Source organism: Capricornis sumatraensis, chromosome 1 (genome assembly GCF_032405125.1).
Source record: "Capricornis sumatraensis isolate serow.1 chromosome 1, serow.2, whole genome shotgun sequence".
Lineage (NCBI taxonomy): Eukaryota > Metazoa > Chordata > Mammalia > Artiodactyla > Bovidae > Capricornis > Capricornis sumatraensis.
In genome coordinates, this window is record NC_091069.1 from 178,035,180 (window position 1) to 178,057,541 (window position 22,362).

The 22,362-nt window shown below is 35.1% G+C and overlaps 1 protein-coding gene across 5 annotated transcripts in view; it reads right to left on the minus strand.

Moving 5' to 3' along the window:
- Positions 1-22,362, minus strand: part of DLG1 (discs large MAGUK scaffold protein 1) — a 268,658-nt gene that overhangs the window by 154,638 nt on the left and 91,658 nt on the right. For 4 of the 5 annotated variants that reach the window (XM_068969640.1, XM_068969650.1, XM_068969555.1 and 1 more), the window contains exon 1: positions 7,463-7,696. In XM_068969640.1, the coding sequence (XP_068825741.1) occupies positions 7,463-7,696 (234 nt within the window). Of the gene's footprint in view, positions 1-7,462; positions 7,697-19,439; positions 19,605-22,362 lie in introns of those variants that run through there. The other variant, XM_068969482.1, reaches the window with a different exon arrangement.

A 22,362-nucleotide genomic window follows, 5' to 3' on the forward strand; every position in this document is an offset into this window, starting at 1 on the left:
AACTGTCATAAGATAAAAGCTTATAGATAATAATACCATATGCCTCTGTTTGCCTGGGAAGTTTCCCTTTTCTATCAAAAGTACTCCAAGTTTGGTCAGTGAGTGATACATTCATCCTAGTTATAAGGAAACTTAATAGTTTTTCTCTTCTTCTCCTCTCCCTGCCTCACCTCCTCAAGGTGAAGGGTAGACAAGAAGAGCATCATCAGCTGGAGGATCAGTGTAACACGGAAGTGTGACATGTTTCACAAAACATTTAAGAGAGAATTCAGATGGATTAACAATATATAATAATAAAGAGTCAGGCAGCATTAAGTGCTATGAGGAAAAATGTTTAAAAAGATAAAAGGACAGTGATGTCTGGAATGAAGGAGTGCCTGCTACCTTAGATAAGAATCTAGAAAGATCCTCCGAGAAGGTAACAGATGAGCAGAAATCTGAAGTGAGGAAATGAACTATGAGAATATCTGAGGAAAGAATGTTCCAGGCAGAGGAAACAGTAACATCAGGTTCTGAGACAGTCACATGCTTAATTTATTTGAGAAATAGGAACAAGGCCAATACAGCAAATTAAGTGAGGGAGCAATAGGAAATGGGATTACAGACACTGCCAGGGACTAGATAATAAAGGGCCTTTTGAACTATGGTAAAGAAGGACTTAGGATTTTATTATATGTCGGATTGGAAGCCATGGAAGTGATAAAAACAAGATAATGACATGAACTGACATTCTGTAAGGATTCCTCTGGCTTCTGGGTAAAGAACAGACTGCTGAGAGTGAAGAATGGAGACAGGGAGTCCAAATAGATTATCTACTGCTGTAGTTCAGGCAACAAATTAAATAATTTTAATTAGTCATTATAGAGTAGCGAGAAGTGGTTAGATCATATATTCTAAACACAGAGCCAACAGAATTTGCTATTAAATTGTGTGAGCAAAAGAAAAAGGAACAGAAGATGATCTCAAGGGTTTTTTATCTTCACCATCTCAGTGATTAAATGAGGATGGGGGAAAAATAATATTAGAAACTATTTTTGACATATTAACTTTCAGATACTCAATCTAAGTGGAGATATGGATTAGGAAAGCTAGATATACAAGTCTAGTGAACAGGGATTAATTAGCTCTGGACTGAAGATATGAATATTGATGTTAATTAAGGGCACCTGAATGAGATCAACTGAAATATGAGTATAAAAAAAGAAGTTCAAGGATTGATGCCCTGAGTTACTCTGTTAGTAGTTAAGAAGAGGAGGTGGATATTGCAAAGGAAATTGAGGTTGGGAGAGTAAGGAGAATGGTGTTTAAGAGTTAAATGAGAAAAGAATTTAAAGGAGGGAGTGAGTAGTCAATGTGTAAAAAGCTGTGGAAGGGTCAAGTTAAATGCAGACTGAGAATTGATCCCTGGATTTGACAGTCTATACTCCAAGAGGGTTGTTTTAATGAGAGGTATTATGCTGAGTATGTATGCTGATAGGAATACTCCAGTACAGAGAGAAAGGCAGATAATGCAATGAAGAGGAAATTTCAGAACTCTCTGAAAAGTCAAAGCTGAAGATTTAGTACAAAAGTGATGGGTGAGATTTAAGAACACAAACGGATTATTTAACAGGATGGGAGACAGAATAAGACCATCAGTTGAGAATGAGGGCCAGGAAACAGGTATTGGAAATTTAACATGCAGCTTTGGAGCCAATGTGGAGGAGGCAGAGATGCAATTAACCAAGGTTGGATCTTACCATTGAAGTGACAAAGGAGCAAGCAAGTTAAGGTTATGAAAGGTATTCTTTGAAGTTATGGGCCAAGGAATTCGACCAAGGCAAGGAGGGAAGTGGGAACATGAAAGAAGTGACAGATAGTAAAAAGTTGGGCTGGAGGTCTTTAGAGGGTAAAAGAAAAATTGTTATAGAGGAGAGGAGCCGAAAAGAAAGGAAGTCACTTTGAAATGTTTGCAACCGAGATTTTGTAAGTGATATACTCAATGATAATGAGTTCTTTTTTTTTAAAAAAAAAAATTATTTATTTATTTGGTTGCACTAAATACCAAGGATCGAACCCAGGCCCCCAGCATTGGGAGCATGGAGTCTTAGCCACCAGACCACCAGGGAAGTCCCTAAAGAGGTCTTAATATAACCATTTAAGCAGGTCACTCAAGTGAAAGAAAAAAATAAGAATCCTAGAGGTAAGGATAATCAAAGAACTGAGAGGTCAAGATTTTGGAAGGATCACATCAGGAGACTGAAAAATCTCAAAGAATGATTACATGAATAGTGGACAAAGATAAGATAGTAAACCTTGGTTTAAATCATCAGTGTAAACGGTGGTTCAAATCATCAGTGAGCAGATGTGTATGACTAGATGCATAAGATGTATATGACTAGACATGAGAGGGAGTAGAAAACACTGTCAGTCTGATGACAGATACATTTTTTGAAGAGAGAAGTTACAATCATCCATAAATATCAATAATAAGCAAGGAAGACATCAACTCCACTTGTTGGTCCCAAGGTAAACAGTAATCTTGGAGGAATGCCAGATTTCTATGAGAGAAAAAAGGTGAGATAAACCATCACAGAAGAGTTTGACGATAAAGGAAACCTTGGTGATCATGAACTAGGAGTTCCAAAGAAATGAAGCACAATGAAAAGAATTGGGAGATCACAGATAAACGGGAGTTTAGAACAGATCAGAGTCAAACAGAGATAAGGAAATAAGTGACAGTGATCTGGAAGGCTTGGATTTTTTGTAGCAGTTAAGATGAAAGGAATGCAAAATATAAAATTAGTCCTGATGGCAAGCTTGGTAAAAGATGGTGTGTGCCTGCTAGTTGGTTCAACCTGTCTGACTCCTCGTGACCCCATGGACCACAACCTGCCAAGCTCCTCACTCGGTCCATGGGATTTTCCAGGCAAGAATACTGGAGCAGTTTGCCATTTCCTCCTCCAAGGGATTGATCTTTCCAACCTAGGGATCAAACCTGTGTTTCCTGTGGCTCCTGTATTGGCAGGGGCATTCTTTATCACTGAGCCATCTGGGAATCCTAGTAAAAGGTGGGTAATCACTTAAATTTTAGTTGTCTAGTTGTGATTGATTTAGCATTTGCAGAAGTGAGTGTTGGGAAAGAAGGCAAGATCAGGGAACTGGCGGGCTTATCAAGAATCTGAAGTGCTCATTGGGGTTCTTCCCTTAAATTCTGCAACTGAGGATTTAAAAGTGTACAGAATGTCTGAATGAACTGCACTATCCTAGGTACTGTAATTCCTAATTATCTAATTTGAATTTTAAGACTATTAAAACTAAGCAATAAAAAATAAAATAATAAAACAAAATAATAAAAATAATAGCTGCCAGGCACTGTACTAAATATGTTACATGCATTTAACTATTTAATCAATTAATGAAGTTGATGTTATTGTCTTCATTTTGGGGACAGTATATCCAATGCTCCTAAAACTTAAATCTTTTCTACTCCAGAATGTACCTGTTTAGGATAAATAGTATGCTTTTATATAAATTAGCCTATTTTTCTGGTATCTGAACAATGGGCATCTAAATGAACAGTGGTTTCTTATATTTCAATTTACGACAGAGTTTTTTTCCTCTAAAAAGCAGATTATTCAATTCATGTGGCTAATATTCACTCCTGTTAAAATTTTATTGTTCTGCTTCAATTATGGTAATTCATTATGTCTGTTTCATTCACTCCTAGGAAGAAAATTTTGCTATCTTCAGCTTAATTTGGCATGTCAATTGTCTGGGGAAGGTAGGAAATTCTTTTTGAACATTTCTAATGATCCACATTAGGGATTCTTAAGTGACCCAAAATATGGGAACAGTTGCTAAATATACATTTGAAGTGATCTACCACATTACAGCTGTTCAAAGCTTACATGGCTACAATTTTCATTAATAAACACTGACATCACCAAGTAGATAAAAGCTTTTACTTAGGAAATAACCAAGCAGCAAAGTCTAGAAGTACTATGCCAGACTTCTTTAAAGCCTTGCTGAATATAAAAACTGGTCCCAGATAGGAACAGAGTTGCATACACTAAATAAGACAGAGCAAATAGACATCAAAGGATCATAAATACAAAAACAGAAAGAAGGCTGAGATGAGGAACTGAGGAGGGCTCGACAATGAGTATCCCACATTTTCTATAATGACTAATCAAAATTAAGAACATAAGTAGTAATGGAGCTCAAAATAGAAAAACTTACACCAAAGTAAAGTAATGCACAAGAAACTCATCTTAGCTTAACATTTAAAAAAAATTCACAATGTAAACTTTTGGGATGCAGCCAAATGACAGACATTAGTGACAATTTACAAACTGTATGGTTATCATCACTGGGTAAAGAGGTGAGGAAATGACGGGGGGTTTGTGTAGCTTGAAGAAAATCTGAAGAGAGAAGAAGAAAAGGGAAGTGAGGAAGAGATGGGCTACAGTGAAGAATCAAAGGCACTTATGATGGCAATAGAGTGAATCCAATAAAGATAGGTACCCAAGAGGTTTCAGATTAGGTTTCATATTTTGGAAGGTCACAAGATAACAAGGTGTTAGGTGAAAGAAATGAAAACTAATTATCAGTCAATTCCATGAACATTTACTGAGCACCAACTTCACGGCAAGCCCCATCTGAGAAGCTGAGGGAGAGGTCTTGGATAAGTCTATAATCACTTGGCTTTCCTAACATTTAAAAAATATTAATGATTTTTCTACTAAGTTCCACATGTTACAGTAGAATCTGACACAAAATCATAGTTGTAAACACAAATATCTTAAACAGATGAGCAATTTAAGTGAATCTGTAAGTTTTCTATTTATAGAGGACATTTGATGGGATATTAAATCTGAGTAATTACTTTCAAATTAGTAAAACTGCATTTAATAACAACTCTCCAGAATGCTAAAAGTACCATGCTGCTGCAAAATCACTTCAGTTGTGTCCGACTCTGTGCGACCCCATAGATGGCAGCCCACCAGACTCCACCGTCCCTGGCATTCTCCAGGCAAGAACATTGGAGTGGGTTGCCATTTCCTTCTCCAATGCATGAAAGTGAAAAGTGAAAGTGAAGTCGCTCAGTCGTGTCCGACCCTTAGCGACCCCATGGACTGCAGCTTACCAGGCTCCTCTGTCCATGGGATTTTCCAGGCAAGAGTACTGGAGTGGGGTGCCATTGCCTTCTCCATAAAAGCACCATACATCATAGTTATAAGGAATTAGAATCAAAGTTAATCTTCCTATCAAATCTTAGAAAAGAATATTTCTGACAATAGTGAAACAGGAGACCTGGTAATCACTGTTGCTATTTATAATGATAGAACAAAACACTACTGTACATATATATTCATAGGTATATAGCATATGCTCAATAAATTACAAAATTTCATTAATCTACTTTGTTTTAACAATATAAAAATCCTCTGGTGCTAAAAAATAAAACTTATGAGTCAGTAAATGAAACATAAAAATGTATCATAGGATTAACTAACATCTAAATAGGTCTCACATTCATTCTCAGTCCTATTACATTTCATCTTGTAAAATGAATTTCAGTGAGTTACAACAAAAGATTTTGACATACAAAATATCCAACTCATCAGTGAGGAAAACAACACAGAATGAAAAATGCTATGTTGGTACTCCAGAGCTGGAGAAATAGAAGCTAAAACTCTGACCTAAAGTCTATATTTACAGATACGAAATACAAAGGTAATGAAAAAGACAAAATAAGTAACAGAAAGATGGCTGAAAGAAATAAAAAGAAGTCATTTGTCAGTATACCTAAGTGATATGAACCAAATGGGAGGAAGATAAAATTTTAAATGGCATTGTAGGATCAACTACAAATAGAGTTTTCATTAAAATCCTGACTATTTTAGTGCAATGCAATAGTACCTTTATGGCCCAACTCCTAGGTAACTATAATGAAATTGTGTGGTTTCAATAGCTTTCTATGTAAACTATTTGGTTGTTTTTGTATGTCCTTTATAAGATGAATTATATATCAATGGTTATGTCTGTGCATATACACATATAGTAGTGTGTATTTGAAGTTTTTAATATAATTTTCTCATTGACAATGGAAATATCACTTACTATTAATCCACAATGAATAACAATGCCACGCTTTAGCCCCTGTGTCCCTTTTTGGTATATGTAATTGCAGTTAAAATTAAGTTAGTTAAATTCTTGGGGCAGAAGTCAATCTAAGGGTTAAATGAATCACTGCCTCTTAAGTTTTAAGTAACTTCACCGCCTACTTATAAACTATTAATGACTCTCCCTAACCAAGTAATTTCATCTCTCTCAAAAATGTAGGAAAAACAAGTACAATATTTTCACTTAAGAAATTTAAGATTTTAAAATAAAAATTATTGAAAGACAATTCTAAAACCAAAACCAAGAAGCTTTGACAGTTACTTTATACTTACTATGCTGCTTCTAATTCTTTTTTTAAAAGATGGTTTTCAATTAAATGAATATTTTTTAAAAAGGCCCTAAGGTATGTGTCTACATTTTAATTTAAATATGATTGATGTCAAAGGACAACAGCATTCTCATCTTGTTTTTAAATTAGACTAATTGTTATGCTTTCATTTTTACTAGAGTTGAATGAATATCTATTAAAACCATGTTTTAAAATAAAAATATTCCCCCAATCCTCCTTTAATACCAAATAATAGGTATTTCATCAAATTATTAACTTTGTATTTCCTTACATTTTTAATACTCCTCAAAAAGTTGTTTTACATCATCTTTTTAAAATTTGGAGACTTTTAGTGTTTACTCAGCTCTTTGAACTGTCAACTGAATATATGATAAAATTTTATTATTATCATGTAGTTATGCAAGTTTACTGCTCTCAAATTAACCCTAGGTAATTTATTTACAGAAATGGAAGGATTCATTAAATCCTTTGAATAAGCCATACTATAATAACTTTAAGATATTAGCATGTACAATAATAGCCAACTGTATTCAATTTAATCTATTCTCAAAACACTAGAAAATAAAAATACTTCAAATTTTCTTGCTTATTCACTGCAACAATCTCCCTGAGGTTATTTAATGACATATAAAAATTAAACAGATATTTTCTTTTGTCAGACATCATACTTTATAGCATTTAACACAGTCTGAAAATAAGGAGACAAGCATTATTAATGCACATTTTAATTTATGTATGAATGGCTTTATATTTTTAGAGAAGTCATTCAACAGAATCTGAGGCTGTTTTGTTTGGCATTACATAAGAGCAAAAGGGAAAATATTTTTGTTTCCCATTCTGTGCTAAAGAGCTGCATAGATGGGACTGAAAAAACACATTTCTGCGCACCCAGGGTTTCAGTGCGTAAGATAATGTTTTAATAAGAAGAAATCTATACTAATACATTTCTGCAAAGCAACACAAACCAAAATATACTGAAAATAATTTCAACAAGTGGTATGTTACCTGGGTGGAGCTGGTGGCTACCGAGATGCAGTCAATAAAGCTGTGTCTTCGAGTGAAAAATGCAACTATCTGCTGCCAGCGTGAAGGTTCTGGCTCAGCTTGCAGTTCATCTGATGAGCCCTTTTTTGCCCAGTGTTTTTGCTTTGGGCCTACTGAGCCATGGCTAGAGCTAGTATTGCCTCCTCGACTGGCGCGAGAGTATAGAAGTGTGTTGTTCCCGAAAATGTAATTCATCTCTGCAGCCCTGCAGGTGGTTGCCAAGCAGTCTTACTTCTCTACCAGCTGCTGAGTGGTGAATGATCGGTAAAAACTGCAGCTAGAATTACAGCAGCATCACTTGTAGATCAGGGAAAATAAAAACCTTGAGAAAGGATGCTCATTTTCTCTGTAATTTCTTCCCATGAAAGAGCTTGCATCTTTCCTCTGTACCTGTTGTTAGCTGTATGATGGCTGAGTTTATATTTGTAGGCAAAAAAGACGGCATAAGGTGGATTTCTTTCTCATGATTATTTTTTCACCAGCGTCTGCAGGAACCAAAAGCTGTTCTTTTGTTAGCTGATAACTAGACGGACTGAAATCCAGGAAGTGAGCTCGATTAGCAGGTAAAGAAGGATGTTATAAACACTGGACTACTAAGACCCTTTGGGGCTGCCTGATTTAATGCACTGGGTGGAGAAACCCTGGATTACCAAGTTCAATCACAGTCTGAAGTAAAATCCAATGGCATCTTCACTGCTTAAATAAATTATAAATATGAACTGAATTTAAAAATACAAGAAGATTCTCTCTGCCAATACTTCTAATTGTTTAAAACAATTTTACTAAAGGAGTCTTTTTCATTCAGATATAAATTTCTACATCGAGAAGGCACTTACATTAAACAGCACTAAGGTTTTAAAAGGCACCATCTACATTAAACTCTGAGGAGCTAATGACACAGAGAAGTCCATTTGGAATGTAACCTGACCATTTTATGTAAGGTATTGGTCTTAAGTGCTCTGATTAACTGAGTTTGATGACAGAAACAGAATAATTAGCAAAATAAGTATTTGGCTTCTGGTATCTCTGCGATTAAAAAAGCGTTATCAGCATCATCCTTCTCAAATATGTTATAAACATTAAGATTATCAAGTTATGAATTTGTAAAAATACAAAAAGGTTAAATTTTTTATTTTATAGCCAATAAAACATTTTTTCTATAAAAATACTACATAAGTAATACTCTGGTTCACAAAATAACACTGTTTGTTAAATAGATACTTTCTAACACCTAATATCTAGGTCTGTATTTCTCCACACAGCAGTCCACCTCAGAATCACCTAGGGTGCTTGCTAAAAAAAAAAAAAAAAAATGCAGACTGGTATCCTCTCCCTATCAGAATTTTTAGGGGTATGGGAGATCTGAGAATTTTCACTTTTAAATAGCCCCTAAATAAGCACCCTCAAGTTGAGAACCAGAAACTCCTAAATCTGTCCGCTTAATACTGTGCTACATTAGTATATAACACAATATATTGCCATTATAAGCAATATGTGAATAAAAATGCTACTTCAAAATTTACTAGTAGTTGAGTAATTCAATTTTAAAGTTGATATAACTGTATCATAATTCCCAACCTCAGCCATGAATATTTTTTTTCAGATGCAGATCTACAAAATCTTGCTTACTTTTGCTTACTGGCACCAACTAAATGCAGCCTACTGGAATGTGGCATTGGCAAACCACAACCTCTAGGTCTACTACAAATCCTGATTTGGCAAGAAAAGATGCAAACACTGTCTCTATGATTCCACCTCTGAGATACAAACACATGCCCCAAAAGGGTTGAGAGTCATGTGGGACTGCTGGAAGTAATATGTTTTGTGATAGATTATAGCAAAGTTTGCTTTCTCCTAAGGACTCCACAAACAGTTGCTGGCAATTTTATGGCCATACACAGATTGGTCTTATCTATTTGGGGCTAGGGGAATAGAGCAAACACTAAGGGTAGACAAAGAACTAAGAATACTCTCTAAAGAAAAAAAAACCCTAAAAATAAAAAATCTTACCATGGACCAGGTACTGATCAGTGTGGTTTACACAAAAGCTCTAGTAATTGGTTGTGGGCTCAGACAAGTGAGACTCTTTGTGACCACATAGACTATAGCCTGCCAGTCTCCTCTTGTCCATGGAATTTTTCAGGCAAGAATACTGGAGTGGATTGCCATTTTCTTTCTCCAGGGGATCTTCCCAATCTCCAGGGATTAAACTTGTGTCTCTTGTGTCTCCTGCCCTGGGAGGGAGATTCTTTACCACTAGCACCCCCTGGAAGCCCAATTAGTGTGGTTTATACAAATGCTCTAGTAATTGGTTTTGCCCCTAAATGTGTGTCTTGACCCATATATGATGGAAAACTAGGGTAGAAACCTAGATTTTATATAGATTGTTACCCTGGATTGGTAAAGATGATATTGAAAACAAATGTTGAATGCAAATATCTTACCCAAGTTGAAAACAGTATCAACATACAGTCATTCATATACAATAATTTCTTATGCTAGGGAGCTTTTAATTGGGAACAATTAAAAACTAACAGAATATTCCATCCCATACACGGGATGAGAAATACTTCGCAATATATAAATTTCCTATGTAAATCCAATGACATTAAAAAAATCTTTGAGACAGGTTCCTTCATGAAAATGTCCCATTACCTAGCTACAGAAATTTAGGATCATCTCATCGATTGCCCACAGTCAACACCCGCACACAAAACCGTGTATGTACCTAACTCACAACTGGTTTCATACAATCTGATTGGGAAGCAGAAGGCACCCAAGTCCTCACTGATCTCTGCTTTAAAATAACCCAACCCATGTGGCAAAGCTGAAAGATACTCTATTGCATTAAAACAAAATTTTAATTATAGAATTTGAAAAGTCTATTTAAAATAGTATACTTTAAAAAATACCACACAATGTTTAAATCACCGAAGAGAACACTATTAAGATTTTAATATGATATATGAAGAATTAACATTTTATTTTTACAGTCAAATTCTCTACTACTGAGCTATACTCCACACCTAGTATTCTTTTTTCTGTATAGCTTAATCTTTCTTTTTCAAAGAACGATAATATTATCTACAGCAGAACTCTAAACATGAGGAGGACACTTCCCAGGTGGCATAGTGGTAAAGAATCCACCTCCCAACGCAGGAAAGTTCGACCTCTGGGTTGGGAAAATCCCCTGGAGGAGGAAATGGCAACCCACTCCAGTATTCTTGCCTGGAAAATTCCATGGACGGAGGACCCTAGAGGGCTAGTCCATAGCGTTGCAAAGGGTTGGAGACAACTGACTGTGCACACGCACGCGTGCGCACACACCCACACATACACAATAGCAGAAAGCATAATTAAACAAAGTATATCCATTTAGTGGATTTTTATACTTTAAATATGATCATGAAAAATTCATGACTATGAGAAATGTTTATTTTATAACATTATATACGGAAATAAAGACAGTTCAAAAATTTCTACAGGATAGGCCCTCAATTACTTACATACATTTTGAAACTTGCAAATAAACCCAGAAGACTTTAAGATATAGTAACAAAGGCACTGATTAAACAATCTTGGTGAAAATATTTTAAAGGTTGAAGGATGAGAGGAAAAACAATACTGAACCTCTAAAATACTAGAAAAAAATTACTAAGTAACCACAAAGTCAACAATACTATAAATGCAACATAACATTTTCCTACCTTTTTATCTTTATAATATGGCTTACTAAATTTTAAAACATGCAGCTGTGCTAAGTTAAGAAAAGATTAAACTAAGAAGTTTAATAACATAGATTTGTTATTTACCTGATCATTTATACACAACTTCCTTCTGTATGAGCGCCATCTAGTGGTCATAATGTATGCAAACTGTGTGCTCAACTTAGTACATGAGTCATCCAAGAAAGATAAAATTCAACAGTATTTTAAGATGCTCTGGAGTTGTGAAAACAAAGTTGATTTCAAAAAGTACTCAGTATGTATTCAAAGTGGGAAAGATTCTATTCCTGTAGCCTTTAGTTCCAAAGCCACATGTTTGCTTATATCCATTCTTCTGCTACCCGTTTCTCACAGTATTAAAAAAACTACTAACTGCTGCTGTTAGTACTACTGGATTAAATGCTTCCAGGCTAGAAGATAGACTTATTTAAAGTAATTATCTGTTCACATACCTGGTTCTGTCTTCAATTTCAAGTCCCTCAACTACATTTACTTTGCACATAAAAAATAATTTTCCTTGTCACCGAAGACAAAGTCAAAACATGAACTCTTTTATTTCTCCAATGTCCATTGTAACATCTTATACTAAGTCATCGCACCCTTGTCACTCCTTCTAGATTCAAATCTATTTTGAAAAAGGCTGCGATTTTACTTGTTCAATTTACAGTTCTGGCCATTTTTCCTAATTCTTAGATCATTTTCAGTTAAAGAATCTTAAACATTGTTTTTATCATATCTATCATATGACTATATTTAGAACTATTTAAAATCTAACCTTAAAGATTCTCATATACCTCAGAAATCTACCCACTATGTCCGTATCCTTTGGGTTAGGATTTTTCAACATTATGTCGCCAGCTTCTTTCTTGAAACTGTTTAGCACTGGCAAGAAACTTCCCTTTTAGAGTCCTAAATCACAACTACTTTAAAAAAATAATCAATTTTTTTTGGCCACACCTAATGGCATCTTTAGTTCCCCAAGCAGGGATTAAACCAGTGCCACCTGCAGTACAAGCACAGTCTAAACCACTGGACTGCCAGGGAAGTCCAAATCATACTTTTATGTTTTATGCTATAAACAGAATTAAGTAACTTTCAATCACTATCTTATTTCATTCATTACTTCAGTAAAGAGAATCAGCATTAACACTACAACACCTTGATAGATTATTTTACAGCATGTTTCATGGTGGCAAAACCTTCATAGGGCCACTCATAAGCTCAGGATCAAGGTCTTTCTTACTTTGTCCTCATTTCCTAACCACCATCCTAAACATCAGCTACAGTTCATGAACTTCTCTGCATTTTTACAGTTTCCTCAGACAATCACCCTCCCACTGTACTTATTTTCTCCAGTAACTGTCTTCTCTGAATTGACATCTTGTACATATCCTTCAGCACTTGTCCAAACGTCAACTTTCTTTTTTAGAATACTTCAAGAATTTAATTTCTCTCTTTTTCATGTTACATCATACCATGTTATAATATCTCCCCATAAAAAATACCAATCATTGAAGTTTAACAAACTTATCAGCACAGATGTTTAATAAATGCTAAATGTATGTTATTTAATAAATAAAACTAATATTCTAACAGTTGATTTTTAAAGCAATCATCTATTAATCTTATTTTTCTATTAACATTCATAAGAACTGTGAACAACAAAAGTAGTGTCTAATTTACATTCTACTCAGCAAATCACTACTATTCAAAGGTAACTTCAAATTAAAAAAATAATAATCCATATACAGCCATGAAATTAAAAAAACGCTTACTCCTTGGAAGGAAAGTTATGACCAACCTAGATAGTATATTCAAAAGCAGAGACATTACTTTGCCAACAAAGGTCCATCTAGTCAAGGCTATGCTTTTCCCAGCGGTCATGTATGGATGTGAGAGTTGGACTATGAAGAAAGCTGAGCGCCAAAGAATTGATGCTTTTGAACTGTGGTGTTGGTGAAGACTCTTGAGAGTCCCTTGGACTGCAAGGAGATCCAACCAGTCCATTCTGAAGGAGATCAACCCTGGGATTTCTTTGGAAGGGAAACGATGCTAAAGCTGAAACTCCAGTACTTTGGCCACCTCATGCGAAGAGTTGACTCACTGGAAAAGACTCTGATGCTGGGAGGGATTGGGGGCAGGAGGAAAAGGGGACGACAGAGATGAGATGGCTGGATGGCATCACTGACTCGATGGACGTGAGTCTGAGTGAACTCCGGGAGTTGGTGATGGACAGGGAGGCCTGGCGTGCTGCAATTCATGGGGTCGCAAAGAGTAGGACACAACTGAACGACTGAACTGAACTGAACTCTATGTATAGTACACTGTTACTTGCTTCATTCCAACCACAATACTATAAAAGTTGCGAAGCTCTTTATATTAGCTTTAAAAAAAAAAAAAGACTGCTAATCTGGTAATCTTATATATTTTTTAAATAAAACATACTTCATTATTAAGCTTCCTAAAACATTTGCAGCTATTTGTAAAAATTTTTTTTAATTAAAACTTGCCTTATGTCAAAATAAGGCTGCTTTTTAAAAATTTGGTTTCTAACACAAAGTAACCTCCATTTTGCTATTATACTACCCCAGTTCTATGCTCCCTCCTCAAATTTTAATCTATGCATGAGACAGGAGAAGCAGGAAGAAATACCCCAAGTGGCGCAGTTTTAATAATTCTTAAATTACAAATGTATCAGAAAATAGTCTCTCAAAAATCCAGTCTATATTTCTGACCCAATAATTTGACTTCTGGAAAACCATTCTAAGAAAACAACCTAAACATACTTTACATGCCCCATGATGATTCATTACAGCCTTCTTTATGAAAGCTAGTAAAAATGGAAATAACAAATAGTGAACACCAGAAGTGTTCATCAAATCAAAGTACATATATACTATGTAATATTATGTATCAGGTTTAAAAAAAAATTTAACATGAGAAAATGTGTAAAACAAGTTTATAACAGGAAAAAAAACTGTCTTAAAAACAGTAAGATGTAAAGTATGACTTAGAAACAGGTGAAAGAGAAGTTAGGTAATTTCTTCTAATGGTAAAGAAAATCCTTATCAGTTCCCAGATATAAATCAAGAGAGCCAGCAAGAAAAACGGAGAATACAATGATGATATCCAATTTCTCTACCTAACTGCACCAGAAGTTTATCTATAACTATTTCAGAGACTGATGCTGTTAATATCTTATACAAGAAAACAAAACGAGAAACAGCAAGATAATGGCATACAAGGACTGATAAATTCAGCTGCTTTCCAATGAGACCAGCTGAATTATTACCATAGTACACTAAGGTGCTTTGAGGCTAGTATTTTATTGATTTTAACCAAAATTTGTCAAAGATTTGCATACCAATACTCAAACTGCCACTTCACTATGGCAATAGTATAACACCAGCAAACTGTAAGACGTAAGCCAATTTCAGAAAAGATAAAATACAAAAAAGGTGTGGTTTATAACTAATAGTAAAGGAAATTTTAAGCTCCATAACATACTTCTTTAAATAAACCTCTGTCAACCTTTTCATACTGTTCATGGTGTTCTCAAGCCAAGAATACTGAAGTGGTTTGCCATTCCCTTCTCCAGTGGACCACATTTTGTCAGAACTCTCCACCCTGGCCTGTCCATCTTGGGTGGCCCTACACATAGCATGGCTGTGCGGACAAGGCTGTCCATTGAGTTGGACAAGGCTGTGGTCCATGTGATCAGTTTGGTTAGTTTTGTGGTTGTGACTGTGGTTTTCATTCTGTCTGCCCTCTGATGAATAAGGATAAGAGGTTTATGGAAGCTTCCTGATGGGAGATATTGACTGTGGGGAAAACCGGATCTTGTTCTGATTATTTTGCTGACAAAAGTTTTTCTAGTCAAAGCTATGGTTTTTCCAGTAGTCGTATGGATGTGACAGCTGGACCATAAAGAAAGCAGAGTCCCAAAGAATTAATGCTTTTAAACTGGGGTGTTGGATTCTTGAGAGTCCCCAATAGTCAATCCTAAAAGGAAATCAACCCTGAATATTCATTGGAAGGACTGCTGCTGAAGCTGAAGCTTCGACACTTTGGCCACCTGATATGAAGAACTGACTCACTGGAAAAGACCCTGATGCTGGGAAAGACTGAAAGCAGGAGAAGGGGACGACAGAGGATGAAATGGTTGGATGGCATCACCGATTCGATGGACATGAGTTTAAGCAAGCTCCGGGAGTTGGTGATGGACAGGGAGGCCTGGCGCGCTGCAGTCCATGGGATCGCAAAGAGTCAGACACAACTAAGCAACTGAACTGAACTTTCAAACTTGTCTTTAAAAAGCCCAGGAAGGGGGAAAATGCGATGAGAGATATAATCCTTTATCATTTAATAAGTAACTGCAATGGACAAAAGCATTTTTAAAGCAGATACCAAAAGAATATGGCAAAACTGACTTAGTTCTCTTATGGTAAGAAAATCAGGAGAATAGGAGTCAAATTAAGGAAGCAAGTGAAAGAAAATCTTTAAAAAGTAATAACATTTTCTCTTTCAATAACTGGAAATACTTAGTCTCACTGCAGAGTGAGGATTAAATTAAGAGATGTCAGAAATTTACTTTAAAATACTTCAAGACAGACAGTAAAGATGTGTATGGTGGTTCAGTTAAGCTAGGTTCGAGAGCAGTGTTTCTCAACAGTAGCTATCTATCAGAAAACACCTAGAGAACTGTTGTATCTCTCCAAAGTTAGACTCTATCCCAGAACAATTAAATCATAATCTCTGAGATATAAATTTTAAAACTTTTTAAAGTGATTTCAATGTTCAGCCACAGCTGAGAACCATTACTTTATGGACAGTCAGTTGTCCTAATCAAGAATTCACATTCTTAGACCAGTCAGCTAACATTTAAGTATAAAGTAAATGGCTACTGTAGGAATTTTGTTATATCAATCTTTGATCAACACCAAAAGCTCCCCAAACATAATGAATGAAGTGGGCTTTCACTGCTGAAATTCATTATACTTCATTTATATGGACTGGCTGAATTAAAGATGCAATCCACTCATGTACAAGGGAAAGAAAAGTCTCTGAAGAGGCTTAGAGCCTTAGGGATAGCACCTTAGGTTTAATCCCCAAGATGTCCAGAAATTCTGTTTAACAAAATCTTGGTCTCTGGAATATTGTTTTATTTGCCGCGAGTGAGCATTTTTTGCAACAACAGAAAGTTGAGGCTTCATCATATTTAAAGAGGCTAAGGACTTCCCTGGAGGTCCAGTGGCTAAGACTCTGTGCTTCCACTGTAGGGTAACTGGGTTCAATCCCTGGTCAGGGAACCAGATCCCACATGCCACAACTAAGATGCAGCCCAGCCAAATAAATAAATAAATAAATTTTAAAGAAGCTATATATAACACTTTATGCTACTTGGCTCATTATCTGTTTAAATGTCTGCTTATATGAGAATCTGCATACCTACAGAAGTAACTACCAAACACCTACAAAAAAACTGAGAGCTTGAGTGTGTGCAAACTGACTTTGGACAATTTTTAACAATTATAACCACCAAAAATCCAAAATATTAGAAACAAGAATCATACATACCTGGGAGGGATTTTCAACTGAAGAAATAGGTTTTATTAATTCAGTCAAGAGAAAATAGGCATAGGCTGATAAGAACAGCATAGAAAGCAGGAAGGAGTGCTTAAAATTTGTCTTCTAAGGTTCTTTTGTTGTTCAAAATGAGAGTAAATTTATTGTTTGAATTTCTGTAAGTGAAACATGTATATTAAAGCTTCTAAAACAATTTCTAGAATGACCATTAAAGGAAAAGAAACAGAACAACTTCCAAGCTAGTAAGAAGGAAAAGAGATGAAAAAATAAAATTGAAAGGAACACATGAAGGGACTTCCCAGATGGTGCCGTGGTAAGGAATCCACCTGCCAGTGAAAGAGACACAGGAGATGGGTTCAATCCCTGGGATGGGAAGATTCCCTGGAGTAGGAAATGGCAACCTACTCCAGTATTCTTGCCTGGAAAATTCCATGGACAGAGGAGACTGGCTGACTACAGTCCATAAGGTTGCAAAGAGTCAGATATGACTGAGCATGCATGCAATGCAATTAAAATACTTTTAAACAACTCATGGGGCAAAGAAAAATCACAATGGAAATAAAAAGCTTGAATGATGATAAACACTGCATATTAAACTTGTAGGTTACAGACAAAGTGCTATTTAAAGGAAAATTTACAAATTCAAATAGCATTATAAAAAGCTGATAACATAATAAGCAACCAAACTGAGAAGCTAGGGGGGAAAAATATATCAAACAGAATAAACTCATGAAAAGTAGGAAAAAATAAAATAATACTGGTAAGAGGAGAAAGGGAAAAAAATAGAAGGAAAACTGTCTCTGTCACTAACAGCCAACTGATTTTTTCCCCCTGTGTACTTTACTTTCATTTATCCTTCCAGGGGAAGATCAGACTGCCTCTGCCAAACACAATCTTTGACTGATATGGAGGCTATCCACACATTTATATATGTACATAAGCATGTGTGTGTGTGTGTATATATATGTATATGTGTATATGAAATGGGGCGGCTGTGGCAGCACATGGGAGAGGAACACAGGAGAAGATTTCTTTAAAAGACATGTTCTTATTTACTTATTTAGGTATACAGTTGATCTACAATGTTGTATTAATTACTGCTGTACAACCAAGTGATTCAGTTATAAATATATATACTTTTTTTTCATATATACATTTTTAATACTCTTTCCATTATGGTTTACCATAGGATACTGAATATAGTTCTCTGTGCTATACAGTAGGACCTTTTTGTTTAACCATTCTACATATAAAAGCTTTCATCTCCTAGTCCCAACCTTCCAATCCATCCCTCCTCCAACCCCCTTCCCTTGGCAACCATCAGTCTGTTTTCTAGTAAAAGACATGGTTCTCTGAAAGTGACCCTTCTTCGGCAAGAATAATCAAGGGGGGGAACAGGCATAAATCAATACTAGGAATGAAAAAGGGGCTACACCTAAATATGCTGTAGACATTTAAAAAAAATAGGATGTTGAAAATATTTCAAAGTAAATATGACATGGACAAATACCTAGAAAAACGATTAATTAAAAATCTTAGTGATACTATATAATCATTAAACTTTTAAACCAGTAATATGAATTCATCCCTCAAAGAGAATTATAAAATCCACTTTAAGGTTTACTAGTAGGAAATGATTCTTATATAAAATACATTACAACTAACAAAGGATTAGAATCCAGAATATATAGTGAACTTGTACAAATCAGTAAAAAGAAATAGCCAATAAAAAAATGAAAAAAATTCTTGAGAAAGTATGTCACAGAATAGGAAATCTAAATGATCAGTATTATCAAACAGTGCAATAAAAACTAAAGTCACAGTAAGATGCTACTTCAAATCCAAAACAGCTGGATATTTTTTGGAAAAAAAAAAACAACAACTGAGACTATAGATCAATTAAAACTGTTACATACTGCTGTTGAAAATATAAATTATACAACCAGTTGGAAAAATAATCTGGTGTTATTCGTAAAGATGTTATATATAACCTACAATTTTAACCATATTTTTAACACTAGTAATAATCTGAAAATAACAGCCATCAAAAGTAAGGTAAATTATAGTATATTCATAAAAAAGAAAACTCTAGGGCAATGAAAATAATGAATTTTGAGAATATAATGTTGAGCAAAAAACGCAAGTTGAAATTACACGTAGTATAATTCCAATTATATAAAACAAAAACAGGCCAAAGAAACAATATACTGATTAGAAATCTAAACATGTGAAACCAGGACTGTGGTTACTTCTGAGGGGAGAAACAAGGGGATGGTGTCAGGTAAAGCCACATGTTGAACTTTAAGATACTGTTAAGCTCTTTTTCTGAACCTACTAACTTATTTTTTTACAAGTTTAAAAATATTTCATTGTGGGTATTTGAAATATAATACCTATTTCCTTCATGAGAACTCTTAGGCTTCAAGATCATATCAATGAATAAAATTTCTTTATAAAATACAGTTTTAAAATATCTTTAGAATGCTAATAAATAACATGAAATTTCTTACAACTATAAAAACCAGAAACAACTAAGGTCGGAAAATCATACATTAAAGAACATTTCTAAGCATTAATAACAAAAGTAACAAATAATTCATAGCAACAAAATTAAGTTATTATCTTACCTTTACTGGTGAAATATGAGAGTGAGAAACAAATCCATGGACATTTTCAATTTCTGACAGGTTCTTCTCTGAGACATGAACCAATTCTGGACCTATCACCTCATTAGTGATTTGTGGAGAAATGTGTTCTTGAGGGGGTGTATCTTCATCCTGATACCGGTATTTCTGTAAAACACAAAATATTATTAAATATGAGAAAGCTCTGAAAAGTAACATGAATTCGATTCAAATCATGATTTTCATAACTACCCAAATAATAATATTTAGCTACGTGAAAAGTGTATTTTATGATTTAATAGTAAGTCTGAGAGACATGGTTCTCCATTTTAAAGTCATGCCAAAATTTTAATAAAGTTATCTGATTATTAAAAATAATTGACAATCTGGGAAGATGGCAGAGTAAGAAACACCAGAAATCTGTCGCTCCCACCTAAGCAACGGCTGTACAGGCATAATCCGTCTGATATAATTTTGCAAATCTTGAGTCTGCTGAAGGCTTGCAACATCAGGGGAAAACTTGAATGTATATTGTGTTTAATTTGGGTCAGTTTTACCACCTCTGTTCAACATGGTACTGGAAGATGTAGCCAGAACAATAAGGCAAGAAGAAGAAATAAAAGGCATCAAATCGGAAAGGAAGAAGCAGTATTATCTCTGCCTTCTATGAATAAAGACTCAGCAAAAAAGCTGTCAGAACTACTGAATACAGCAAAGCAATGGGACACTGCTTTGTATCCTACAAAAGTCGACACACAAAAATCAGCTGCATTTCTATTAACAATCGGTTGTAGTTGTATATACATACAATCTGAAAACTACGAAGACAATTCTATTTACAATAGCATTAAAAAAAACAGGAATGGACTCAACCAACAAGGTCAAAGACTTGGGCCATGAAAACTACAAAATATTGATAAGCAAAATTAAAGACAACATAAATAATTGGAAACACATCCTGTATTCATAGGTTGAAGATTTAATATTGGTAAGATGTCAATAGTACTTAAAGCAATACTGCAAATTTAATCCAATTCCTATCAAAACCCCAATGACATTTTTTATAGAAATTTTAAAACCCATCCTCATTTGGATCTAAAGGGATTCAAACAGCCAAAATAACCATGAAAAAAAAGACCAAAGCTGAAAGGCTCACTCTTTCTCATTTCAAAACTTACTACAAAGTCACAGTAATCAAAACAGTTTGTTATTGCATGAAGACAGACATATGGACCAATGGAATGAAGCAGAATTCAGAAAAAGACCCTCACACACACAAATTATTTTTCACAGGGGTGCCAAGACCATCCAGTAGGAAAAGACATTCTTTTCAACAAATGGTGCTGCAAAAAATCACATACTGACACATAAAAGAATGAAGTTGGACCCTTACGAAATACTATACACAAAAATTAACTAAAGGTGGATTGAGGGCATAAATGTAAGACTTAAAAGAACAAAACTGTTAGAGGAAAAAACCTTAAGATATTGCATTTGGCTATGACACCAAAGGCAGAAGTAACAAAAGAGAAAAACAGATGAATTTTATTTCATAAAATTGACAAAGTTTTGTGCATCAAATGGCTCTATCCAGAGAGTAAAAAGAAATGGGAGAAAATATTTACAAATCATATACCTGATAAGGGATTAATGTCCAGAATATACAGAAAACTTCTAAAATTCAACAAAAACAAACAATTAACAAATGGGCAAAGAACTCCAAAAAAGATATACAAAGAGCCAGTAAGCACATGAAAAGATGCTCAACATTACTATCATTAGAGAAATGCAAATCAAAACTATGAGGTACCACCTGACAATTATTGGAATGGCTACTACTAAAAAACAGCCAAGGTACTACTGTATAGCACAGAGAAATGTATGAAATATATTTAATATTCTATGACAAACCATAATGGAAAAGAATGAAAACAATATATGTATCTATATATATAAGAAAGGATGTATATTTGTAACTGAATCACTTTGCTGTATAGCAGTAATTAACACAACATTGTAAATCAACTATAGTTCAGTAAAAGAATTATTTTTTTAAAAAGACTGGTTAAAAAAAAAAACCCAGAAAACAAACATTGGTAAGGATGTAGAGAAATCAGAATGCTTTGCACTACTGGTAGAAATGTAAAACGATATAGCCACCATAGAAAAGAGTATGGTGGTTCCTAAAAAAATTGAAAATATGATTACCATATGACCCAAGAATTCCAATTCTGAGCATAAAACCAAAAGAACTGAAAGCACAGTCTTGAAGAGAGAGTTCTACACCAGTGTTCATAGTAGCATTACTCACAGTAACTAAAACATGGAAGAAACCCAAGGATCTACCAATGGATGGATGGATAAGCAAAATGAGGTATATATACACAATGGACGGAGAAGGCAATGGCACCCCATTCCAGTACTCTTGCCTGGGAAATCCCATGGACGGAGGAGCCTGGTGGGCTGCAGTCCATGGGGTCGCGAAGAGTCGGACACGACTGAGCAATTTCACTTTCACTTTTCACTTTCATGCATTGGAGAGGGAAATGGCAACCCACCCCAGTGTTCTTGCCTGGAGAATCCCAGGGACGGGGGAGCCTGGTGGGCTGCTGTCTATGGGGTCGCACAGAGTCGGACACAACTGAAGCGACTTAGTAGTAGTAGTAGTATACACAATGGAATATTATTCAGCCCTAACGAAGGAAATTCTGTAATATGTTACAACATGGATGAACCTTGTAGACATTATGCTAGTGAAATAAGCCAGTCACAAAAAGACAAATACTTTATGACCCCACTTACATGAGGTACTTAGAGTGGTCAAAATCATAAAGACAGAAAGTAGAATGGTGGTTGTCATGGGCTGGCGGCAGGAGAAAATTCTGAGTTACTGTTCAACAGGCACAGAATTTCAGTTTTACTAGAT